The sequence below is a fragment of the Perna viridis genome, chromosome 13 (assembly GCF_037379345.1).
Source record: "Perna viridis isolate PV_CMFRI_1.1 ecotype Kerala chromosome 13, ASM3737934v1, whole genome shotgun sequence".
Taxonomy (NCBI): domain Eukaryota; kingdom Metazoa; phylum Mollusca; class Bivalvia; order Mytilida; family Mytilidae; genus Perna; species Perna viridis.
In genome coordinates, this window is record NC_142457.1 from 34,522,514 (window position 1) to 34,543,403 (window position 20,890).

The 20,890-nt window shown below is 36.1% G+C and overlaps 1 protein-coding gene across 3 annotated transcripts; it reads right to left on the reverse strand.

Moving 5' to 3' along the window:
* Positions 1 to 1,399: 1,399 nt before the first annotated feature.
* On the reverse strand, positions 1,400 to 11,491 carry LOC148600586 (fibrinogen C domain-containing protein 1-like). 3 transcript variants are annotated; one of them, XM_088558704.1, is made up of 5 exons: positions 11,169 to 11,491; positions 6,022 to 6,167; positions 5,193 to 5,289; positions 2,301 to 2,465; positions 1,400 to 1,702 (listed from the first exon to the last, which is right to left on the reverse strand). In XM_088558704.1, exons 1-5 carry the CDS (start codon positions 11,440 to 11,442, stop codon positions 1,452 to 1,454), a joined length of 933 nt encoding a protein of 310 aa, XP_088414830.1. In that variant the 5' UTR covers positions 11,443 to 11,491; the 3' UTR covers positions 1,400 to 1,451. The 3 variants fall into 3 exon arrangements, with proteins under 3 accessions (XP_088414830.1, XP_088414832.1, XP_088414831.1); XM_088558706.1 differs by having other exon boundaries at positions 6,022 to 6,149; positions 11,169 to 11,490; XM_088558705.1 differs by having other exon boundaries at positions 6,022 to 6,158; positions 11,169 to 11,490.
* Between the last annotated feature and the right edge of the window lie 9,399 nt (positions 11,492 to 20,890).

Below are 20,890 nucleotides of genomic sequence, written 5' to 3' on the forward strand. Positions count from 1 at the left end.
ATACGTCTATATAGTGAAATGTATAATAATTCATTTCAATCTGTCTGCTCTTACATGTAGGAGATAATTAACATAGAAATTCTTATGGTTAATACTGTATTTTAGTTCAATTGTAGATTTTATTTCTTTATTTTGAATTCTGCAGTACATTCTGTATATTTTTATATTTTTATGATAACGGATTCTATGAAAATACACCTTTTATTTTCTGTTTTCTTGAGTTAAATTTTAAACAAAATATCAAAAATAAAAATATGTAAGCTTTTCAACCATATATCTCATTTTGCACGATTCTTAGCCGGAGTACTACTTAAATGTATCTGTATCTTTAAACACCTTACACCAGTTCTAATATCCAAAAAGTAGTTTGATTCAAACAGCTTACAATTAACGAGGATAGGTCCTAAGCTACCATTCAAATGCATGGAGATTTGTCATTTACAGAGCGCTGATCTTAGTATTAAAAGAAAACAACTATTTTTGGATAACAGTACAAATAAAAATTAAGACGCATATATATTTCTACATAATAAAAATAATAAGAAAAGCATGGAGCAGAAGATTTTGAATTGGTACATGCGCTTTGTGATCCCGGAAGTAAACAATTAAATGCAGATCGGAAAATGAAACTAAAACGAGTCTGACGAACCCTATTACTACTGCTTCCATAAATTAACACATGAAATTTCATATGTTTTTTAAGTGAATTGAGCGAATTGAATTTGACAAAATTTACATTAAATTGGATAAATAGAGCCTTCATGTGATTTTCACGAAACTTGTCATGTGAAGGAGTAATCAAGGAAACCAAGGTTCTAGAGGTAATCAAAAGAATGTAATCAAGGGACAAAGATCAGACATAGAAAACAGACATACACAACAAAGAACATAAAGTAACTAAAATAACACATAAAAAGTAACTCGGACCCTACTAAAAATTGGGAACATGGACCAGGTGCACCGATAGGGTAAGCGTCCTGTGCTTTATAACATAACCCTGTTCCACATTGTTAGAAATTAATGTTAAGTGAATATCAAGTGAAATTCACATTAATGACGTCTGAAGTTTACATAAATTATAGGCAAAACTCGACTCGCATTAATTTCACGTGATCAATATTTGTTGTATACAAATCTTTGTTTCCTTGTATATTATTTTTGTCTTTGAGTCCATTTTATCATAGAAGACAAACCTAGACCACATAAGCCAGACGAACGCACCTTTAACCGGGTTTTGGGTCATTGTAACAATTACGGTCTTAAGATACATTTTGTTCGAATTTCGAATTTCGATTATGATAAAACAAGGCTTTAAAGGTTTCGAGACTATGATGTTTTGCGTAAATCTTGGTTTTTATTTAGTTTGTACATTAAACAAGGTCTGAAGTAAAAGACTATCAATAAGTAAATATATATTTGTTTGCACCGGAATACAGCTATTTTCATTGTTTTCATTGACGCTTGATCATCATAGTGGTCGACTTCAATGAGTTTTTATATCCCCTCCAAGATTTCCAATTGACACCATCGGCATATGAACTATGATTTCCTCTAAGATACAATCCGTTTAAATTACTGGCGTGACATTCATTGTACCACCACCCGCCTTTGTAATGTCCAGCACAGTCGTTGTGCCATGAATCATTATCTTTGTCTTTTGTTGAAAACTTACTTCCATTGTGTGGATATGTCAAAGAGTCTCCTGAAGTACAAATATGATACAAAGAAATATGATGTTATATGATTGGTAGATAATTTGTAGGTATCAGATTCTATAGACTAATTTGGCGGCGAGTCGTCATTGACAAAGCTCCATGCGGGTCCGGGTGTCAAAAGAATAGGCCTGCAGCAGCGCTAAGCTTGTCGTCAAGTGCAAAATGGGGGAAAGAAAAGATCAGAAACATGCATGTCAAAACCCACCGAACTGACAATATAATTTCACTCAAGGATGTTTCTTTTCTATTTGGAAAGACTGTTACGTATTTTATCTTTGCATAATCGGATTCATTCGTAAATTCTGCAAAAGAATGTTAAAAAAAGAAATTTTTGATGTAGTTATCTGCCCTTTAAATGCTCATTTAAAGTGCATTTCAATGGAATTTTATCGAAAAGACCAATATAATATGGAAAATCTTATTTTTTTTCTTGATTCTGATGGTGCAAATAGTCAAATTAAACTTTCCGAATGGTGTGGGTTTTTTATACCATGTTTCATCCACTGCCTGATTCTTACTGAGTTTGACACTTAATAGTTAATAATTTGGTTTTTCACTTTTTACAACTTATTATCCTATTATTACCTGCATTCCCAGTGTATCCACTCACTTTGAGTTTATAACCACTACTCTCTGGTCCTACCGTAAACGTTCCATATTTTGCGTATTTTCTGTCAAGCTCGAAGTCTTCTAAATCAATCCTTAACATGTACGTTCCTTGTGACGTTATTTGGTGGATGTAGTCGTTTCCTGAAAGTGATATAGAAAAAAAAATAATAATAAACGACGACAATAATGAATTTTGGTTCTTAAATAAATTATATATTATGTTTATATTCTATTTTTATACCATTTATTGTGTATTGCGTGAACCACGTTTTGTAGGTGATTTCGCCAGATTATAAATGCATGTTGAAGTAACTATATCAGCCAACCGAGACAAAACTGACAAATAATCTCTTCATTTATTCGTAACTAAAATGAATACAGGAATGTTTCTAGCTCATTGATTAATGCAATCACAAGAAAGAAACCAAACCAAAACACAAAAAAAACAAACAAACAAAACCAAACAAAACAAAACAAAACAAAAATAAATAAATAAATAAATAAAAACAAAACAATTGAAAAAAAAATACGCACGGGTTCTACAAAGAGCAAAGGACGAATAAACGAACGGCAAGTCGACAAATAAAATATAAGAATAGGAGATGTGATATGTTTGTCAGTGAGACAGTCATCGACCAAAAAGCCAAGCACCGAAAAATAAAACGTCTGCAGGACACAACACCAACTTCAATGATGGGCAAACCAATACCTGAAAGCAAGCTGTATAAGGCCCTAAAATAAATGAAAATGAAACTATTTATAAAAGACGACAATCGACCTAATCTATAAAAAAACGTAAAACGAATTACAATGAACATAAAAAACAACGACTGCCACTGAAAAACAGTTTGCTGCTTTAGAACAGGCACCTAAAGTATGTTGCGGGTTAAACATGTTTGTGAGCGCTAAACCCTCTCCTAATCTGGGACAGTGGTGGGAAACTACAACAATACAACGAACTATAAAAATCTATTTAAATTCAAATAATGGGACAAAAGACAATCTGTATCTAGCTCGAGAGAGTACTCGCTCTGTAAGCTAGTTCAAAATTCAAAATCCACTGTTAAGCACATCTTGTTTACTAACACATAAATATCAATAACACACGTCCAACAGGATTTAATAAAATATATCATAAAATATCTAAGTAAAAGAGTAATCAAGGGAACCAAGATTCTGACAGAAACTAAAAGAACGCAATCCTGGGACAAAGACCAGATGGAGAAAATAGATACATACAACCAAGAACATAAAATAACTAAAATAATACAAAGTAACGGAAATAAATGCGCAACTCGGACTCTGCTATAACGGGAAACAGGGATCAGGTGTTTCGGTAAGGTAACCGTTCTCTGCATTTCTTAAAACACCACCCGAGAATTGCTCATTAAGAGTCAAGTCCGGGGTAGACGAAAGAGGAAGGGAAAACTACGACACGTTGAACAAATCGGTTACAATGGTGTAGATGGATACACCAAAACGACCCACGAGTTCATGATGACGGCCATAAAACGTCTGTAGTGATGACTTCAAGTCCAGCGCAAGTGTCGTGGTAGAACGGCCAAGATAAAAGTCCATGACGTTCATGCGACGATTTACATAGTAATGTTACGTGAGACTCATAAATCTTGATCTTTGTGAAAGAACTATAAAACGCTAACGGCATACTAGAAAACTTGGAATAGAGTACCAATGCAGTTGATCATAGAGTAGTCTGGATGTTTACACACAATATTTATTGAGAGCATTTAATAAAATATCTCATTAAAACAAGACCTGCATGCAAATGCCAAGATAAAAGTAATGATATGAAGCTTAAGTAGGACGAAACGCAATTAATTAATATTTGATTCATTATCAAGATCCAATTAGAACCAATAAAATCATTAATTACATGATTTAACAATGATACGGTGGAGATTACCCTTACGGATAACTTTACCCAGATATTTTTTTTTCCAGACTTAAACTTTCGAGTTTTGTTACATAACCATAAAAAAACTAATATGTCAAATCACATTTTGTTTACGTTTCGACAAGTACAGCCAAACGTCAGCATCAAACTTTTCTATTTATGGCAGATATATTAAAATCTTAACAAATTTATAGTAACGAAAACTTTGACTCCAGTAATACAGAGATTTCGATTCAAAATAACGTTTTAAAGCCTTTCTAAAAATTAATCATATTTGAGGAAAAGCTAAACGATGTTAGGAAAATCTCAAATCGATATGCTTTACGAAACCCAAAACCAGGCGTTGATTTTACAAAAAGTCGTAAGTGTAAAATTGATCGTAAGTAATGAAGTCACAACCTGAAATATCTTTATGACGTCATAACTTACGATCAATTTCACACTTACGGCTTTTCATGAAATCGAGGTTAGATCATTAAATAGCCAGTGATGTTTTATCTCCACTTTATTATTTATTTTTTTTATCTATTTCTCTAACCCTCTTTGCTGCTTTTTTGGTTCGCAAATTACTAATTACAAATTAGACATACTGGATGTACCTGCATAATTAAGACATTTCACATGCAGCCTCTGCGTGAGTAAGAAATAATTTGTACTTGAACACTAAAGCCGTTTGTGAGAAATAATATTGTACAAGCAATTTATGGCCTGTCTAAGTTGATTTTATGTAAGAATATAAGTCAATCATTCTAAGCCTTAATTAATTACAATGTTACATTAAAGCTTCGTCAGTTGAATATGGCTTCTTTGTGCAAACAAATTGTTTTCACTTACAATAACTTTGAAATTTTTATAAGAAATTTAAAGGTTTTAAAATAACTGGATTTTTTTCATTGAATGTTGTGCTTGACAAGGTGCAGCTTTCTGGTTGAGAATTTTTAATACAGTCCTACCGAGCCAAAACTCAGAGTGCAATGGTCCAAATCCGTATTTGTAAGAATCCCAATCTCTAAAGAAATTTACTGTTCCATCTTTGCGTCGCTGGATAACCTACGATTAATAAAACATCCTGGTTTATAGATTGTAGAGGACAATATGGAATTTTATGGACCCAAGGATCCGAAATCATATTGACTGAGGCTCTAACTTTAGTTAATATTGATTCCAGATGTCCATACTACCTCGTTTTGCCAATACAAAGGAGAACTGTAACCGTTCTTAAACCGTTCAATATAGAAAGGAAACTTATTTAATCAAGTTAGTATGACATTATGCATAAAGTGTCAGACTCTGTAAAAATCAGGCAATGGGTGAAAGATGGAATGAAAGTAACATGGCAATAAATAGGCCATAAAAATTTTAATCAAGCAATATCAGAAATTATGGAATGGCATTGTTTATCATTTCGTACAAGGACAATTTTGGAATAGAATAGATGTTTTTGTGATAACAATTTTAACTACAACCCATTATAAAATATAACTTAAATTCGTAATTACCGAAACTATATAAAGAAGATGTAAATTTTTGATGGAGGTCTACATATACCATCTTAAAATAAAAAATAAAAAAAAAACAAACAAAAAAAACAAAAAACAAAGGCGCATTCCATTCACCAAATATACCAATCAGTATTCCATTCAACAAATATACCAATTAGTATTCCATTTAACCAGTTTTCACTGCCAGTTGGTTATTCGGAATATTTTTGAACTTATCATCATGATAACAAGCAACATTCATTAGTCACATTTTCAAACCTAACTGAATTATTCAACATACGGTCCATCCGCCTTCATCTGTATCCATGTCACAAAACGCCCCGAAACCTGAAGAATCATCAGGATAAATTGTGTAAACTCCACTCCGACTTCTTTTATCTAACTCACTACAGTCCGTGGGCCTTGGTGCTGAAAAACCTGTAAATTCTTAAAATATAATCTATAAACTACTACACTGTCTATGAATCAGGCAAAACATATATAAAATGCGGCACAACAAAAACACACAGATTTGATTGTACTATCCAAATATTTATACCTCAAAACATCCAGAAATTACCATCAAAATATTTGAAAAAATGCCTTATTTAAATATTGAAAGGGGAAATGTAGTTCAAATGCAACACGAAACAAATAGCGGTATTTGTTTTCCCAAACTTTTCCCTATATCAGCATTAAAAATATCTACGTCATGGATGCTTTGGGGTATATTTAAATAGCTTTTCGGTTGTTTTCTTAGATGTATTCAATATACCATAGGCAAAAATTGACCGAATTGTAAATACCGATGTGCTGTCCATTCTCTGATTTTCTTGCAGAATGGTATTTATGTGTGTTCGCTGTTTGTTTTACTGATTATATATAAAAAGAACCTGTCTTTTGAATTATCAAAGATAATTTTTGTTTCTTATGACTGTCCTCCAACCAACCATGTATATTTTAGCTTCAACCACTCCAACCAACCATGTACATATTAGCATCAACCACTCCAACCAACCATGTATATATTAGCTTGGTGGACATTTTAATCATCAGGAACACCTATACATAACATGTATAATGTTTATTCTAATATAAGATGCTTAAAAGGTCTTAATACCAGAGCAGAGGTAAAACGGTGATAACATATAATGCGGTTATATTTCTTTTGAAGTCAACCGTGCTATAATCATCTATGGTTAGGACAATGCACCGCCAGGAAGAGCACTAACTTCCGAGCAGGTTATTTCTATTTCTATATCACGTATAATAACTGGCAGCCAAGTCATTCTAAATAGAATATTTATCTACCCTTGTTGGTTTAATTGTGCCAAAATGAATTATTTTTGTAAATGAAATGCTTAGGATAAACGACTTTGAAATTCTTTTACTTCCAAAATCATTATTCATGGCATTCGTTTTTGTCTTTTTTCGTAGATGCCAATTCTGGTTCCACCGTTACAGCAAAATAGTTTACTGTTCTTCCTTATCACATAAAACTGTTTGATACTAACACGATGAAAGCTAGGCCAGCTGTTCTACGATGAACTGCCCTTTCACAATTGTGAATCCATGTATGCCTTATTATTTGTTTACATCAAGGATACCATAAACATTGTCAAAAGAATGTGTGAAGACAATAATCATCGTATATACTAATGTAATTTCATGTACTTGTGTATATTTGTTGAACTAACAGGTAAATTGACCACAATCTTTATGCTTTGTGTGATTTGGTCAGCAAAATTAACATAGCACATTGATTGATTAATTATTGTTTCACATCCTATGTCAGACGAATTTAAGAACGATTAGCACTGCTTTCTACTAATCCAACAAGCAATTCCGGATTTTTATTGTACCAACTCACAGAAGCAGGTAGGCATGTCATCCCACTATGACGTATTGTTATGATTCAGAACCAACCAATCGTCACTCTATCCCCAAAATACCATATGCTTAGTAGAAAAGCGGTTACTGTCAATTTTGAAGTCTTTGTTATGACTCGTCGGGGTTCAAACCAACGATCTTCAGACGAGCACGCTGAGACCTCTGAGGCGGTTAACGACATGCCACAGACGAGCACGCTGAGACCTCAGAGGCGGTTAACGACATGCCACAGACGAGCACGCTGAGACCACTGAGGCGGTTAACGACATGCCACAGACGAGCACGCTGAGACCTCAGAGGCGGTTAACGACATGCCACAGACGAGCACGCTGAGACCTCTGAGGCGGTTAACGACATGCCATAGACGAGCACGATGAGACCTCTGAGGCGGTTAACGACATGCCACAGACGAGCACGCTGAGACCTCTGAGGCGGTTAACGACATGCCACAGACGAGCACGATGAGACCTCTGAGGCGGTTAACGACATGCCATAGACGAGCACGATGAGACATCTGAGGCGGTTAACGACATGCCATAGACGAGCACGATGAGACCTCTGAGGCGGTTAACGACATGCCACAGACGAGCACGCTGAGACCTCTGAGGCGGTTAACGACATGCCACAGACGAGCACGCTGAGACCTCTGAGGCGGTTAACGACATGCCACAGACGAGCACGCTGAGACCTCTGAGGCGGTTAACGACATGCCACAGACGAGCACGCTGAGACCTCTGAGGCGGTTAACGACATGCCACAGACGAGCACGATGAGACCTCTGAGGCGGTTAACGACATGCCATAGACGAGCACGCTGAGACCTCTGAGGCGGTTAACGACATGCCATAGACGAGCACGCTGAGACCTCTGAGGCGGTTAACGACATGCCATAGACGAGCACGCTGAGACCTCAGAGGCGGTTAACGACATGCCACAGACGAGCACGCTGAGACCTCTGAGGCGGTTAACGACATGCCATAGACGAGCACGCTGAGACCTCTGAGGCGGTTAACGACATGCCACAGACGAGCACGCTGAGACCTCAGAGGCGGTTAACGACATGCCATAGACGAGCACGCTGAGACCTCTGAGGCGGTTAACGACATGCCACAGACGAGCACGCTGAGACCTCTGAGGCGGTTAACGACATGCCACAGACGAGCACGCTGAGACCTCTGAGGCGGTTAACGACATGCCATAGACGAGCACGCTGAGACCTCTGAGGCGGTTAACGACATGCCATAGACGAGCACGCTGAGACCTCTGAGGCGGTTAACGACATGCCATAGACGAGCACGCTGAGACCTCAGAGGCGGTTAACGACATGCCACAGACGAGCACGCTGAGACCTCTGAGGCGGTTAACGACATGCCATAGACGAGCACGATGAGACCTCTGAGGCGGTTAACGACATGCCACAGACGAGCACGCTGAGACCTCTGAGGCGGTTAACGACATGCCACAGACGAGCACGCTGAGACCTCTGAGGCGGTTAACGACATGCCACAGACGAGCACGCTGAGACCTCTGAGGCGGTTAACGACATGCCACAGACGAGCACGCTGAGACCTCTGAGGCGGTTAACGACATGCCACAGACGAGCACGATGAGACCTCTGAGGCGGTTAACGACATGCCATAGACGAGCACGCTGAGACCTCTGAGGCGGTTAACGACATGCCATAGACGAGCACGCTGAGACCTCTGAGGCGGTTAACGACATGCCATAGACGAGCACGCTGAGACCTCAGAGGCGGTTAACGACATGCCACAGACGAGCACGCTGAGACCTCTGAGGCGGTTAACGACATGCCATAGACGAGCACGCTGAGACCTCTGAGGCGGTTAACGACATGCCACAGACGAGCACGCTGAGACCTCAGAGGCGGTTAACGACATGCCATAGACGAGCACGCTGAGACCTCTGAGGCGGTTAACGACATGCCACAGACGAGCACGCTGAGACCTCTGAGGCGGTTAACGACATGCCACAGACGAGCACGATGAGACCTCTGAGGCGGTTAACGACATGCCATAGACGAGCACGCTGAGACCTCTGAGGCGGTTAACGACATGCCATAGACGAGCACGCTGAGACCTCTGAGGCGGTTAACGACATGCCATAGACGAGCACGCTGAGACCTCAGAGGCGGTTAACGACATGCCACAGACGAGCACGCTGAGACCTCTGAGGCGGTTAACGACATGCCATAGACGAGCACGCTGAGACCTCTGAGGCGGTTAACGACATGCCACAGACGAGCACGATGAGACCTCAGAGGCGGTTAACGACATGCCACAGACGAGCACGATGAGACCTCTGAGGCGGTTAACGACATGCCATAGACGAGCACGATGAGACCTCAGAGGCGGTTAACGACATGCCACAGACGAGCACGATGAGACCACTGAGGCGGTTAACGACATGCCACAGACGAGCACGATGAGACCTCTGAGGCGGTTAACGACATGCCACAGACGAGCACGCTGAGACCTCTGAGGCGGTTAACGACATGCCATAGACGAGCACGCTGAGACCTCTGAGGCGGTTAACGACATGCCACAGACGAGCACGCTGAGACCTCTGAGGCGGTTAACGACATGCCACAGACGAGCACGATGAGACCTCAGAGGCGGTTAACGACATGCTCTATGAGCGACCTAACGTCATCACTACAGTCGTGAACTCGTGGATCGTTACGGTGTATCCATCTGTACCATTAAAACTGATTTGTTCAACGTGTCATAGTTTCCTCTTCCGTCTATCCTGGACTTGACTCTTTATTGGCAACTCGATGGGGGTTTCTAGAAAATCTGAAGACGCTTAACCTGCCGATGCACCCGGTTCATGCTCCCAGTTTTTAGTGGAGTCCAAGTTTCTCATTTCCTTTTGTTACTTTGTATGTATTATTTTGGTTATTTTGTGTTTTTTTTTTGTTTTTTTGTGTGAGTCTGTTTTCCATGTCTAATCTTTGTCCTTGGATCACATTCTTTTGATTTCTGCTGGAATCATGGTTCCCTTAAGTACTCTTAAATGCGCATGTCACAATTTCACAGACCTTTTAGCATGATAGACCACATCTGGTTGGGTCTATTTTTATTGACAGCTTCTTAATGATTTAAAATAATTTATTTGAGCATCCATCAGTCTTATTATTATGGTATTTAAAATTTGAATCAAGCTCAACATAAAACCTAATTATACCTTTAAATAATAGGGCATGTAAGTCTCGTTCTAGTTTCATTTTATTAACAGGAATATCCGATATAGAACGTATTGAAAACCGAAGACCGATCTGTATTTTATAGTTTACTTCCGGGTACTCCGCTGTATAACAATGTAAAATCTTCTAGTTTATGTATTTTCTTACTACATTTATCATGTAAAAATAGTTATTTTTCATTTTTATCGGTATTTTTTACACAGAAAGTTTTTTGCCCTTAACACTGAACTCAACGCTCTCTAAATGACAAATCTCTATGCTTTTAAATAGTAGATTAGAACCCATTCTCTTGAAATCACGGGGTCACATGACGAGACTTACATACCCTATACAAACCTTGTTTTGGTGTCCGAAGTTCCGATTTCAATTTTTCCATTGCTTTAAATACTGTTTCAACACTTTCATTTAAAGAAGAAGCAACCTGTTCCTTCACTATGTGGTCTATATAATCTTTGATAACAGATTTCATATCAGTAATATCAATATTTGCCGTCAGTGGTGCCGCTATTTTATCCACGAGTGGCAATGGAATACCACTGATATTTCTCACGGTAGCACCTGTTGAAACAATTGTTGAGAAAAACACAACAAAGACGATAATCACACCCATGGTTACTCCTAAACGTTTCTGGAGTAGCTGTTAGTGTAATACAGAATTATTGATACAAACAGTAGGAAGTGATTGTGTTTTGAGGTGTTGGCAGATGATTAATGATTATAATTAAGTTATTTTGACTACGTTCCTCACTAAATGTCATTAATGTCTGAAAAAAAAACATGTTGATGCGGTGTATATATATATATATATATATAGATATATATATACATATTATGTATTAAGTAGCTGTCTTTCTAAGAATCATGCAAAATCTGAAAAATGTGATACACCCCAAAAAAACATGTTGATGAGGTGTATATATATATATATATATATATATATATATATATATATATATATATATATATTATGTATTAAGTAGCTGTCTTTCTAAGAATCATGCAAAATCTGAAAAATGTGATACACCCCAAAAAAAACATGTTGATGAGGTGTGTATATATATATATATATATATATATATATATATATATATATATATATATATATATATATATATATATATATATATATATATTATGTATTAAGTAGCTGTCTTTCTAAGAATCATGCAAAATCTGAAAAATGTGATACACCCCAAAAAAAGGCTACATATTTTTATGTTGCAATTAAGTTGTTTTATGGGTCTATATTATGAAATGTACAATTATTCATTCCAATCTGTCTGCTCTTAGGAGATAATCAACATTGAAAATCCAATAGATTCTATTGTATTTGAGTGTCATTTACAGAGTTATCTCCTTTACTTTCGAATTCTACAGTGCATTCTACACAATTTTTATCTCCTATGACCACGGGTTATATGAAAAAAACAAATGTTAATTTCTGTTTACTAAAGCATTGTAAACAAAATATCAAAAATAAAAATATGTAGGCTTTCCAACCATGTAAGTCATTTTGCATGATTCTTAGCTGGAGTGCTACTTAAGTAATTATGCAAGAATCTTGGTCGGTGAGGTTAGTATTTATGTAAGAATGTTGGTCGGTAAGGCAAATATCTATGTAAGAATCTTCGTTGAAGAGGAAAAAATACAAGAAAATGGATGGATATGGTTAAACTCTACAAGTTCACCACCAGAAAACCTAAGTCCCAAAATGGTACACACCACCAGAACGATAACAATTCTTCAAAGTCAAATTAAAAAGTAACATAACGTTGAAAAAGTAAAAACCTACCTGCTTTTGCTTTTTTGTGGCATCGACATTAATAAAATGCAGTATCATATTTGCACACTTAACCGCGATGTTTGAGGGCCTTCGTAGACAAGCTCAGGAACAACGTCTGACATTCGAATTTCGCACTAAACGGCTCCGCAAGCCCTCTCGGAACATCCTACAATTTGTAAAGTCGGGAACAATTAAATGATTTTAAGCGACATTATTCGATTTTCTTCCTGTCTGCAGTAAAGTTACAGAAGAAACGAACGTGCTTTATGGAATTTTAAGGAGGTAGGCCTAGGGTAAGGGACATAACACATGAAATCACTGATATGTTTGTCATATTCAATTTCACCAAAGCCTGTGAAGTTTCATTTGAAACAGAATGAAATCAGTACAGGTTACTTTGATGCTTACAATGCTGAATACAGACGTTCCAATGATTTGTAAGGGTTGTGTCCCTTACCCTAGGTCTACCTCCTTAAAGAGGGATTAGAGCATTAAAATGGAAAACAATTCATGTTAATGTGCAAGTGAACGTCATTGTTTATAATCTTGCCATTTGCACCAACACCTTGTTTTTCCTGGACATTTTATGATATATGTTCACTAAATCATGTTCTACATGTTTTTCAGTAATCAAGGGAACCAAGGTTATAGCGGTAATCAAAAGAATGTAATCCAGGGACAAAGACCAGATATGGAATACAGACATACACAACAAAGAACATAAAGTAACTAAAATCATACATACAAAGTAAAAAGCAAATGAGCAACTCGAACTCCACTTAAAACTGGGAGCATGGACCAGGTGCGCCCCATCGTTTATTTGTCTGTAGTTCATTGGTTGTCTTTGCTTTTTTATGTGCGTTTTTATTTGTTTCACGTTGTTTTCTTTTGATTAGATTGATTTTCGTCTTTTATGAATATCTTCACTTCGTTTATGGTGAGACCTTTTACAATTTGCTATACGGTATGGGTTTTGCCCATCATTGATGGTGTGGTGACCTGCAAAAGTTCAATTGTTCATTGCGTGGCTTTTAGTGGATAACTGTCGGATTTCATTCATACCACATCTCCTATTTATACCAAGATGTTGCGAAAATTATATGTCTGTCACAGTAACAAATACTTTAAACATAATTTCAAATACATTTTGGGTTTTATACAGCTTCATAAAAATATAAGGACTTGCATATCCAACAGATGTAAGTGTTCTGGATATGAAAAACGGCAGTCTTATTTATTGAAACAAGACCAACGTAACTCCATGCAATCACAACAAATATGATGATTCAAAATCAATCATGGTTGAAGTCACACTAGTTGATACCATAAAAAGGCTATACATTTTGATTGTTGTTATTAGGTTTGTTTGTAAATTTGTCCTTATGAGATTTTTCATTCCAATCTGTCTGGTCTTTCTCATCCAAAATCCACTACTTGCTATGGCATTTTAGTGTCATTTATAGAGGTATCTACCTGAATCTTGAAATTCAATGATACATTGTTTATAATTTATATCTCCTAAGACCGAGATGGATATGAAAAACAGCATATTAATATTGTCAGTTACTCAAATAAATCATATTCATTTTTGTAACGTTTAAAAACGCGTCGTAACTATGTACCCTTTGTAATGTCACGTGACTATATGTATTAGCTAGGATACATTACGTTTTTGAGTTGAATACACAATTTCAGAGAGCTACATATACGTCTTTGTTACTCTTGTTTTACACAGTTTAAAACAGTTAATATATCCGCGACATTGGTGCCGTGACAAAACGGCTGACGAAAATGACAAAAAAGAAATCCATACGAGTAGGACATTGAGGACAAGTCACAAAGTTGATATAGAAAATTCATGAGGAGTTGTAGAATCCAAAGGAGCAACAGGGAGAAATTGAAATTTGTGTGAGACTTTAAAGAAGGAAAGAAACATTCTTTCCAAATTAGATAGTGACACATTTTTATGTCGCCTAAATATTTTGTAACACAGCAATTTACGTTTAAAAGGCTGTCCGTGCAAACATCAGGCAGATCTTATGATATTGGTGGCACAGGGTAAATTTTATCCCATTGCATGTTTGTTCCAATGTAATGGGTATATCATATGTTTGTCAAATAATGTAATGTGTGTTTAAAATCGACGAAGGATAGCTCAGAATATACTTTTATTTAAAGTTCCCTAACCAAACAAACAAATTTTGCTCAAATTAATTTCCCTTAATTTAATGAATTCCAATGCATTCTCTTTAATCATCTTTGAGGAAGGATGCATTTGTATTTTAAAATGGATAGAGAAAAAGAAAACAAAATTTGTCACGTGAAACTAACTACCTTGTTTTTCCATGGACTCCTTCTTAGTATTATACTAGTTTTTTCTTGAATTTAATAAACATTTTGAAAATCTTTTATCGAGTCGGTATTATGATTCATAATTAAGTGTAACTGTTCGTAAGAATCAGGCAAAATTGGAAAAATCAGAAACATGCATATCAAAACCCCACCGATCTGACAATGTAATACCACTCAAGGATGCTTTCTCTAATTGAAAAGACCATTATTTGATCTCTGCATCATTGGATTTGCTCAGAAATTTTTCAATGGAATCTTAGAAAGATGAAGTTTTTGACAGATGTATCTGCATTTGCCTTTGATATAGTCATTTTCAGTACATTTCAATGGTCCGACATGATATGGAAAATCTTGTCTGTTTTCCCTGATTCTGATGCTGCAATTAGTCAAATTACACTAACAAAATTATGTTTTTTTTTGTCATACCATGTTTCACCTACTGCCTGATTCTTACAGGGACTGACACTTAAACTTTGCATTTAAGGGTTCCTAGGGTTGGCTTACCTTTTGTTAGAATACGTTGTTATGTTTTTTATACCATGTTTCACATACTGCCTGATTGTTACAGGGACTGACACTTTAACTTTGCATTTAAGGGTTCCAAGGGTTGGCTTACCTTTCGTCAGAATAAGTTGTTATGTTTTTTTTTCATACCATGTTTCACCTACTGCCTGATTCTTACAGGGATTGACACTTAAACTTTGCATTTAAGGATTCCTAGTGTTGGCATACCTTTTGTTAGAATACGTTGTAAATTATATGCAAACGACGGGAAAACATGAGCAAAATATATTCTTACAGTTTGATGATTTCTTATTTAGTCAAAGATATAAATTATATACTTAAACCCCCTCCTTTTCTCTGAAAACTTTTTTTTTGATATACAAGGAATGAAGCCTCAGTGCTTTATTTATTTTGAAATTAGTAATATAGCGAACTTTTATAAACATGATAAATAGCATCTGATGCTTTAATTCTGTTCTGTTTTAATGACTTTAGTGGTGGGTATTGTAAGTTGTTGGGGCATGTGGCCAAAATACCATGCATACAAAAATGGATAGCACCAAAAAAATGCAAATGCAATCAAAACCTGAATTCAATTTTAGTATCAAAACGATATTTTGACGAAGAAATATTAATGAAAACTTCATTACTAATTTGCAATCAAATTCAATTTCTTTCATATTTGGAGATGGGTATTAAATTCGTTATTCTTGATAAGATTAAATAAATTCCCACAGGTATTTGTATTTGTAATTCATTGTAGAATTTAATCTTATTTTTGGAAGTGCAAATTTGTCGTTGGGCTTCATATGACTGACATCGTTTGGCTTCATATGAATTATGCATTTGCTGTTATCGCTTTGCAACCTTATGTAATTGAAAATATTTAACTATTATAGGACGTTGTGTTGAATTCCAGATCCTTATCTCATTAAGTTTTCTTTTTTTTTAATAGTTCTTCTGGCCAATAATTGATATTTTACAAAATACATGTACTTGTAAACGTCATGTTTTATGACAATTTGGGATGAGGGTAAGGAATGATAATTAAGGGGCATTGTAAGAATGGATACAAGGGGGATTAGGAATAAGGAAGGGAATTGTATGAGGGGATGCGGGGATTAGAAACGAGGAGAGGCATTGCATGAGGGGACGGGGGATTAGGAATAAGGATGAGCATTGTATGAAGGAAGTGGGGATTAGGAATGAGGATGAGCATTGTATGAGGGAAGTGGGGATTAGGAATGAGGAGAGGCATTGTATGAGGGGACTGGGGATTAGGAATGAGGAGAGGCATTGTATGATGGAAGTGTGGATTAGGAATGAGGAGGGGGCATTTTGTAAGGGGATGCATGGACGATTAGGAAGGAAGGGAGGCATTGTATGAGGGGAGTAGAGATTATAGGAATGAGGAGGGGCATTGTGTCAGGGGAGTTCGGATAAGGAATGAGAAGGGGCATTGTATCAGAGGAGTGGGGATTATAGGAATGAGGAGGGGCATTGTGTCAGGGGAGTTCGGATTATGTTTTAGGACATTGTATTAGGGGAGTAGGATAAGGAATAAGGAGGGGCATTGTATATGGGCAGTCGGGATTTGGGATAAGGAGGGCATTGTATGAGGGGAGTGGAGATTAGGAATGAGGAGGGGCATTGAATGAGGGGATGCATTGGTGATTAGAAATGAGGATGGGCATTGTATAAGGGGATGGAGATTTTGAATGTTGAAAATGGTCAAATCAGTTTTAAAAATCACAAAAACAAAAACACCCTCTTCCAAAAAAAATAAAAAATAAAAAAACAAAAAACAAACAAACAAAAAACAAACAAAAAACAAACAAACAATAGTTTAAAAATTTGCAAAATGTCAATATGTAACAAAGAACATTGAATGATAGGAAGCAGTATACTTAAAAAACTTGGTATGTGAAAGATATGGAACAGTCTATGGAGAGGAAAGAAAATTTGTAATGTTTTTTTGGAAAGTAAGGGAATTGTGGATAAATGTTATATTTGAATATTTGAAATGTTGAAATGTAGTTTGGAAGGAAACCGGACATTTCGGTCCACGGACAACTCGGCCCAGGACCACTCGGACCGTGTCTCTGGATCAGGATTTCGAATATAAGTGGCCGAGTGGGGTCATCGTTGCTCGTGATAGGATTGTTTTTATATAATTAAATGAAAAGAATACTTAAATAAATACATTTTAATGATGTCATAATGAAACAGTTGCATTTAATCAAAAACCAACATTTCACTTTGAGAAAGGATGCATTTATGATATAAAATAGATGAACATTATTTAAAGAAAAAAAAAATTCATGTGTCTACCACTGCCTAGGTTTTGCTTGGACACCCTCTTAAGGAGGTAGGCCTAAGGTAAGGGACATAACTCTTGAAAACAGTGATATGTATCATATTCAATTTCACCAAAGCGTTTAAAGCTTTCCGTTGAAAAAGAGTCCAAGTTACTTTGATGCTTACATGAGATTGATGGTGAATACAAACCCTCCAGTGATTTGAAAGAGTGGTGTCCCTTACCTCAGGTCTACCACCTTTACATGTACATTTACTTTTTGAACACGTATTTTACTTTTTTGTTTATTTCGATTTATTTTTTTCAGAAAAATGGAAATAAATAATATAGACGTATGTCTATCGTTTTGCAAATTTCTATCTTTAATTTTAAAATTCAATAAAAGACGTTAAATTTCATATTACGTACATAAATAGTTCAAATAACATTTTATTAAAACAATGCAACTCTTTTTACAGTAACATCACTCTTAAACCTTTCTGAACTGTAAAACGTGTTTGGTTTAGAGAGGTAGTCAGTTTAGAAGGCGTTCGGTTTAGAGAGGTGGTCGGTTTACCAAGGTAAAAAAAACATTCGAATTGAAAAAATGCACTGGTTTAGATGGGTTGTCAGTAAAATCAGGTTTTACTTGACTGTCTGTGACATCAAGTACACTAATAAATTACATCAAAGACGATCAAGCAACAAATAAATATTATCTTCCAATATAAAAAAGAGGTAGAATAAAAAAAAGAGAAAAAATAATTGCAATGCATTTGGTGTACACTAAACACGGTATAATCTGAAAACCTGCTTAAAGCACACATTTTAAAATATATATACAGTGAAAGATGTCTTAACCGATAGTCTTTTGAATTGGATCAGTTTAAACAGATGTTCGAAGTTCAAAATACATTCAAGTTGATGTAAATGTCCATAAAAAGTGTATAGTTCAAATATGTCTCAGGTTATTCAGGGTACGCTGTACACAGGTTTTGGGAATATTCAAGGTACGGTATAGACAAGTTTTTCAACGTACCACTGCTCTTAAGAATTAAAATCAGTATGTATTAATACCAAAATAAAGCATTAATTTATAGAGAAATAATCATTAAGTTAATATAATGTCAATTTTATATGCACAATTATTGGATAAAACAAGATTTGCGACATGATACTGTAGTATCATGCGTTCAAATACATTGCATGTTATTTGAAAGCATTACACGTTCGACAAGATTACTCGCTACTTGTAGAATAATATGATGTAATCATATCTAATTAGGTAGTGGGAACGAATATGATTATGATTCAATTATAATGAAATAAAATCTGCTTAAAAAACTTTATTTCCGGGATATAACAGATTCTTCCTTTATTAAACTTATAAAACTTGATTAAAAATGGTAAGGATTGCACTATAAAGAAATTATAATTGTATATGAATTAATAAAAAAAAAATATGCGAATTCGGCACGAATCGGAAAAAGCACCTGGTCAGCCTCGCGTTTTACACCATGTGTAAGCCTCATTCGTATATTGTTCTTTTTTATATTTCAAGTCAATATATTTATTTTCCTATTATACAAAGTTATTTTCTTTATTTAAAGAGGATAACCCATATAAGGACAACTCTAACTTCCACTGAGGCCCTCTATGACACAAGTAAAATCTTAACAAATACACAACATAAATACAATAATGATATATACATTGAGTAGCCAGTTTTCTAAATACATAACTCATTAAAATTTTGCGACATTATAAAAAATGAAACAAAGAAAAGATTTAGAAAGAGCAGTAATCAAAAGAATGTATTCCAGGGACAAAGACCAGACAGGGAAAACAGACATACACAACAAAGAACATAAAATAACTAAAATTATACATACAAAGCAACAAAGGAGTTGACCATTAATTTTTCAAGGGGACTTGGTTTTCTTTTTGATTGTTTGTTTTTTGCGTGGAAAAATGTGTACTTTTCTAACGCATGTACATGTAAGTGTAAGTGTATTATTTTCTTCTTCTTTTATTCACATAATTTATTTTTTAACCCAAATTATCTTTTCTCCAAAGTCAGGATCAAAATAAATAGTGCGTCCCTAAGCAAAGTTTTATATCATCATGCCAATGACCTTTCCTGGAAACAAATGGTTTAATCTGGGACTAAGAAGCTGTTTTGTTGATCCTAGCTTTAATTTGATCCAGGGGTATGGGAGGAGCTGATGTTTTACGACGACGACGACGACAACGACAAACGCAAAGTGAAGACTTTAAAAATTGATATAGTCCGTTGAGGAAAAACAAAACAAACTCCATTAAAATACACTTGCAATAAACAATCTAACTGCTCCGGGTATGCGTTGCGTCAATGACGTATTTTTGCAGTGATCGATTAATTCAAGATTAGCAGTCTCTACCTGCAACCCTGGTGCTATAAGCTGGTTATCCTGAGGCTTCGCCCAAGTTTTTACTTCATGATCAGTGGGCAGAAACAGAGTAACCTTGATTAGTATGTTATCAAGAATTCCGCTTAGGTGCACGCTAGAATTAAGGAGCCTTCTTGGTGTGGTTTAAGGGTCCAGATTTGGACCTTGTCATTGGATGCAGGTGTTTTAACACATAAAAATGGGGGAACGTTTAACCCCGGACTTCAGGTGCAGGTATTTTTATTACACATAAAAAAATTCTTAAATTGCTCAAAACAATGGGTAGGAGTTTACCAGTCATGCCAGTTTACACATAAAAAAGGGTCCGGGCAGCGGGCGCAGATGCTCATACCTGTAGATATGGGAACGTTTATTTCGACATGTTCTACGCCTTTCCATGTCTGGACAGTTTTGCACTTCAGTAAAATGGTGAATGTGGTTTAATTAAGCAAAATAATGAACGTACAATACAGGTGTAAGGCATGTACATATGATCCTAACAGTACGTCAATTGAGCATGCGCGAAGGCGTATTATAAATCACGGACCAATGACGGTGTCCGAATTGGTATATTTCCCCAAAAAAATCGCGTTTTCCATAGAACGAAGATTGTTTCAAAGACAAATTTAGAAAGAACACCTGGGTCGGATCCAGGATTTGAGTTAGGTGGGGGCGGGGGGTGGGGGTGGGGGTG